The sequence below is a fragment of the Solanum lycopersicum genome, chromosome 12 (assembly GCF_036512215.1).
Source record: "Solanum lycopersicum chromosome 12, SLM_r2.1".
Taxonomy (NCBI): Eukaryota; Viridiplantae; Streptophyta; class Magnoliopsida; order Solanales; family Solanaceae; genus Solanum; species Solanum lycopersicum.
This window is the reverse complement of record NC_090811.1, coordinates 2,109,653-2,116,328: the sequence shown is the minus strand read 5'-3', so window position 1 is coordinate 2,116,328 and position 6,676 is coordinate 2,109,653. Positions and strand designations below refer to the sequence as shown.

Here is a 6,676-nt window from a genome sequence, read left to right as displayed (position 1 = left end):
TGACTCTTTTTCTAAGGTTTTGATGGACATTCATGAAAAATTTCGGCAAAAAAAATTCAAAACTCTGGATCACCAAAAATCAATGAACTATAGCACACGAAAATTAGATAAATGGGGGTTTACATGCTCTGGGTTCGTTTGACCTTGAAAGCGGTCAGTTTTAAAAAAAAATTGGTGAAATAAATCCAGAATTCCAGATCACCAAAAATCCATGGACTAGTACACGAAAATCGGTAAAATGAGTTTTACTTGCTTTGGGCTCGTGTTACCTTGAAAATGAGCCAGTTTGCCCGTAGGGACCTACTGACTCCATTGCTATGGTCTTAACGGACGTCCATGAAAAATTTTAGCAAAAAAAATCTGAAATTCTGAATCACCAAAAATCTATAGGCCATAGCACACGAAAATAGGTAAAATAGGGGTTTACCTGCTCTAGGCTCGTTTGACCTTGAAAATGGACCGATTTGCCCGTGAGAAACAACTAGATCCATTTCTAAGGTCTTAATGGATGTTCATTAAAAAATTTGGCAAAAAATCTGGAATTCTGGAACACCAAAAATTTATGAACTATAACACACAAAAATCAATGAAATAGGAATTTACTTGATTTGTGACTCGTTTGACCTTAAAATGGGTCGGTTGACCCGTGGTGACCAATTGACTCTATTTCTAAGGTCTTAAGGATGTCCATGAATAAAATTTGCAAAAAAATCTGAAATTCCGATCACCAAAAATCTATGGACTATAACACACAAAAATCGACAAAATAAGGATTTACCTGCTCTGAGACTAGTTTGACTTTGTAAATGGGATGATTGCATATGGGGGCCTAATGGCTCCATTCGTAAAGTCTTAGCGGACGTTCATGAAAATTTTTTGTAAGAAAAATCCAGAATTTTGGATCACTTAAAATCCATGGACTGCACATGAAAATCATCAAAATGGGGTTTACATGCTATGGAGCTCGTTTGACCTTGAAATGACCCGATTTGACCGTGGAGACAAACTGACTCCATTACTAAGGTCGTAAAGGACGTCCATGAAAAAATTCAGCAAAAAAAATTAAAATTCCAAATCATCATAAATCCATTGACTTTGATACCCAAGCCCAAATTGCATTTCACATTTGAAAATATAACGTAGTTTCACTTAATTTTTTTTTCACTAATAACGTTATTTATGAAAATTTCTTTTCATGTAAATATCAGGCGTAAATAAGTTTTGGGGAAACCTCTCTCTTCCACCTCTACACATATACGTGTCTTCAGAGATTTTTATTTCGTTTTTTGAAATATACAACTTTATATATCTAATCTTTAATTAACCCAAATAAGTTTTTTGGAGCCATTATGTAGGAATATAGTATACCCAAGTATAAAGTAACAATACAAATTTAACATAACACGTAAATGATTCCATGATAGAATGGTTATTAATTTTGAAAAATTTATGACTATTTTCAATTATTTATTTGAAAAGGGTTAAAAAATGCAACTCCCCCTTTTAATCCTCACACCCTATATATATGCTCCAAAATTAATAAATAGAACTACTTCTCTTTTAAAACAAAATTAATTGTTTGATTCTATAATAAAAATGATAAATATCCTTATATAGCAACTACACTCTTCTTAGACTCTGAGTTAGTTGACAAAATTAATATATATAAACTATTAAATTTGAGTAAGTACTAAGTACTAGCTAACTCTTAAATTAATTAATATAATGCAAAAATGACAGCTACATTTGCTATAATATCATCTAGTTGAGTTTTAAAAAAGGGATAATGCACAAGTACCCCTTCAATCTATGCCTGAAATCTAGAGACACACTTATATTATATTAAGATCCTATTGACCTCCTGAACTTATTTTATTAATAATTTTCTGCCCCTTTTCGGCCTACGTGGCACTATCTGGGCCCAGCGCTAGTTGACTTTTTTCTTTTTCAAACTAGTGCCACGTAGGTCGAAAAGGAGTAGAAAATTTCTTATAAAATAAGTTCAGAGGGTAATAGGACCTTAACATAGCATAAATGTGTCTCTGAAATTTCGGGCATAGGTTGAGGGAGTACTTATACATTTTTCCTTTAAAAAACAAATTTATGCATAAGAGGGTGTAATGTTTCCTACTGCTTGACTTAGAAACGTTATGAGCAACACGGATTGTGGTGCAGGAGATCTCGACCTTCGGGTTTGATCCCTAGTTAAAAAGAAAATTTTATTAGAAGCCATCTCCGCATGGATTTTACAATGCACGATTAAAATTCAATCGAGGCTTCAATGTTGACTCCGAAAAGAAAAAGAAAGACTTAGGCTCATTTGTTTCTATTAAGATTAAGAGGTCTGAATCTGAATACACATCTGAATATTAAGATGTGGTCTCTAAATCTGAACACTAAATAATTAATGTTGTTTGTTTTCAAAATCTGAATGTGCATGTGAAATTAACATTAAATTAATAAAATATCATAAAAATTTCATTTCAACAAAATATATCACTTTTGATTAAAAAAAGTTTTAATAATCGTGATTTGAAATACAATTGATTTCATTCAAAAACCTTGATAAATATAAATACACCAACAGTGTTCTTGACACAACTATACAAGAAATTATTAATATAAAAAAAAAACTTGAAAAGATTTATGAAAACTTACTAATTCAAGATGGGAAAAAATGGTGTTTGATTGAGAAAAGAGAGAAAAAAAGTTTTTTGTTATGAGATAAAAAAGCACGGTTAAAGCAGAGAAGCGATGTTATTGTTTGATAACTTATTAAATGAGTCTGAATGTTATTAAGAGTCTCCTACAGATCTGATTCATTCAGACCTCTTCAGACCCATTAAGAGGCTTTTTAAAAAATAACACAAATGAACTTAATGGATTGAATCTAAATGATTCAGATTCAGACCTAAAAATCAACCGTACTTAATAGGCTAAATCTGAATGATTAAGATTCAGACCTCCATTAAGCGCAAACAAATGAGACCCTTAAAAGATTCTTTATTTTTCATTATACTGAGGCTCTTTATTTTTCATTATTTTTAAGGTTCTTTAATTTTAATATTCTAAGGTTCTTTATTTTTCATTATTTTTATTTTTAAGTTGCTCTCTCATACACCTACACTTTGACTTTTTCATTATCATGCAATAAAATCTTGACACCTCTTGATATATTACCTATATGATACTTATCAAATTGAATTTCACTTCCTACTGAAAAAGTATGCTAGAAAAGTGAAGCCATATCTAGGTAGCATTTGCATTTGATGATAGATTTGTCCTTCAAATAAGTTTTTTTTTTAAAAAAAGTTAGAAATAGAACTTTTACCTAGTAGGCTATGAGTTTTTTTAAGGCGCACAATGTAACTTATTAAATATTATAATATAAAATTATAATCTATATCCTATTAAAAAAATTATTTACAAGAGATAAAAATTAAAAAACAACACAAAAGCAAAAGTTCAAATGACCCTACCTCTTACTTTGGATTTTGTTAATCTAGCCTAAATAAAAAAAGAATGTTCAAATTCAAGTATGTCCATATTTTTATGATTGAATTTAATTTCTACAAATTGATAGTATTAATATAAGATATACCTATTAGATAATCGCCCAAAAAAAAAATAGAAGATATAAAATAGAACAAAGCTATTTTAATAAAAAAAAAAAAACTCCCCCTTTGAGACAAACAAGTATTGATTTGGATCCGGATTCATCTAAGTTCAATCTATTCAACTCGATATATAAATTTTACATGAAAAAATCTACAAGAATCAAAACATATATTAGATCTGAGTTCATAATTTAAAAAGTATAAAAAATCTGATACTTAAAATCTTAAAGATCAAACTCATCAAATTAAAATTTTTGAATCTACACGGCTTTGTCCTCACCTCACCACCCCCGTTAAACTTTTTTTTTTCTTGAGATTGTGACATATAAAAACAGACAAACCAAAAGAATACTCTTTGAGATGACCCCATATTAAAAAAGATGCCAAACAAACTCATGTCATGATACCAACCTCCACAATCTTCAAAGAGCCTTCCTTATACACACAAAATAAGAGGTACATAATTCCTTCTAAATTTTCATATCTTACACTTTCTTTTTTCATAAAGGTTACATACGTGATGTCGAATTCAGATAGAAGAAGTAACCATATCGCGATTATACTAGTTATAACAATCCTTCAATTTCTACTCCTAAATATTGTTAAAGCCCATGACTACAACACATTTCAAGAATTGCCATCTACACAAGATGAAGCAAACTTCAGGCCAAGTATAGCTGTTGTTATTGGTATTCTCTCCATCATGTTTTCCTTAACATTCCTTCTACTTCTCTATGCCAAATTCTGTCGTAGATCGTCTCTACCTCTCCACAACGCGATGCAAATGGATCAAGATAGACTAACAACGCTCCCAATGGCACGAGTTTCCTCAGGTATAGATAAAACTATCATAGAATCACTCCCTTTTTTCAGATTCTCTTTGCTTAAAGGCTCGAGACAAGGCTTAGAATGCGCGGTTTGTTTATCAAAATTCGAAGATGTTGAAGTCCTTAGATTACTACCAAAATGCAAACATGCATTTCACATCAATTGTATTGATCAATGGCTTGAAAAACATTCGAGTTGTCCTCTATGTAGACATAAAGTCCGCGTTGAGGACAACTCATTGTTAACATATTCAAATAGTTTTCGATTTTTAAGAGAGGATTCCAACTTCGAACTTTATGTACAAAGAGAAAGCAATAGTCAAAATGGTGTAAATAGATCATCAAGATTCAGCATTGGCAACATGAGTTTGAAGATAAACGAAGATAGTTTTCTCGATCAAACAGAGGAAAACCAGAACATAATTCATCATGATCATGATGATATGTTACATAAGTTCAATCATAAGATTGTTGTGTCTGATGTTGTGTTGAAACATCGATGGAGCAACGTTAGTTCTTCGGATTTCATGTTCTTGAATACTCAGATGATCAATGACATGACTAACAATAGGTTCAACTCATCATTAGAATCAAGAAATTGCAACAAGAATATAGTAAGTTCATCAAATGTGTTGAGACAAAATGAGAAAAGAAGTATGTCTGAGATTTTGATATGTCCAAGATTTGATGATTACAATACTAGGAATTGTAATAGAGACAATTCAATTACTTGTGTTGAGGAAAAAAGGATGAAACTTTGGCTTCCAATTGCAAAAAGAACAGTTCAATGGTTTGAAAATAGGGAAAAAAGGTATGCAAGACAATCATTCAATGTATAGTTTCTTTTGTCTTCTATACGCATTTTTCTTCATCTGATATTCGATATCTGTTTTGCGACTTGACTAATCTAATTTTGTATTGGAAAGTCTTTGTTTTCAAAGTAAAGTGCAAAGACAATATTTTACTAAGGTCAAATTCAAAATTTTTAACTAAGGATGAATGAGTAGTTACAGTCTGTAAGTCTGATTCAATATTTGATGATGGTAAGAGGCTTTTTACTTACTTTCATTTGATGTGATGAGTATTAAATATAATTAAAAACTTCTGAGTTTTTTTTCTTGTCTTTCTGAATAGTGATAAAATATATATTTACAGATCTAATCTGAAAAATTATACTGAGTATGTTGTTTTTGTAGTGTTATTTCTTAGCCAAGAAAAGTACATTTATTTAATTTTTTTTTCTGTTTTACTTGTTTTAATATATTATTATTTAACTTTATTTAATCGTGTGATTAGGTCTAACAACTCCTTAAAATACACAATTTATGAAATGTCAATTCTTGTCCATTTCAATGACACATATCTTTTTATATATATTTTTGTAATTTTCTGGCTATCACAAGGAATATGTGATTTGTAAAATGCCAATTCTTGGATTTGGCAATTTTCTGTGTCTTTGTTAGGGATTTTTTAATTTTTCAGATTCATATAAAGAGTAATCGAGTCAAATATTTTAATAAAAGAAAATATATCAAAAAATTAATGAGATTTAATATTTATTATATAAAATATAAATTTTCGATCGAAGAAAATTCAGATGAATCTGTTCCAAAATGCAAAGTTGGAGTAATTTTAAGCTATGAAATATTTTGTTGTTTGTACTCTTCATTATTACTCATATTTTAATTTAAGCCGACTTATCCTTATTTTATAGTACTACTATATATATATATATATGTTCGTAGGTATAATAACGTCATGATGATTGACAATTTTGAACTAAAATCATAAAAAGAAAATTGAATTTAAAGATATATATATGTTCATATCTTTTAATAATGAAAATAACTTAACTATTCAATTAAGTTTATACCAACCCATTATGATGAAAGATTGAATATTACTTTATCTTTACTTTAAATCTAGTAAGTATTAAGTTTGTCCAAGTTTGCTTGTTATTTTATGTTTTTCAAAAGTTAATTTAGTTATTTAAGTTAACTTAAATTATATTAATTTAATATTTTTAATAATATTTAAAAATTATTTTGATATATATTATAATTTATTACATATTAATATGATAAAAAAATATACAATAAAATGTTACTCAAAATTTTTAGTTTGACTCTAAAAAATGAAATAAAGAGTATTAATTTAGAGACTTATGTAGATAGTCTATTTGACTAGACTTAAATCTTAGTTCATTTTATTATTTTAATTTTCTGATTAAAA

At 29.0% G+C, this 6,676-nt stretch overlaps 1 protein-coding gene across 1 annotated transcript; it reads left to right on the top strand.

Moving 5' to 3' along the window:
* The first annotated feature begins 3,856 nt into the window (after positions 1-3,856).
* LOC101255561 (putative RING-H2 finger protein ATL12) lies at positions 3,857-5,561 on the top strand. The gene has a single exon (XM_004251576.5). It carries the CDS (start codon positions 4,018-4,020, stop codon positions 5,281-5,283), a length of 1,266 nt encoding a protein of 421 aa, XP_004251624.1. The 5' UTR covers positions 3,857-4,017; the 3' UTR covers positions 5,284-5,561.
* The last annotated feature ends 1,115 nt before the right edge of the window (positions 5,562-6,676 follow it).

Excerpts from the sequence above, each read along its gene's own strand:
- LOC101255561 (XM_004251576.5), top strand. The coding sequence starts at position 4,018 with ATGATACCAACCTCCACAATCTTCAAAGAGCCTTCCTTATACACACAA.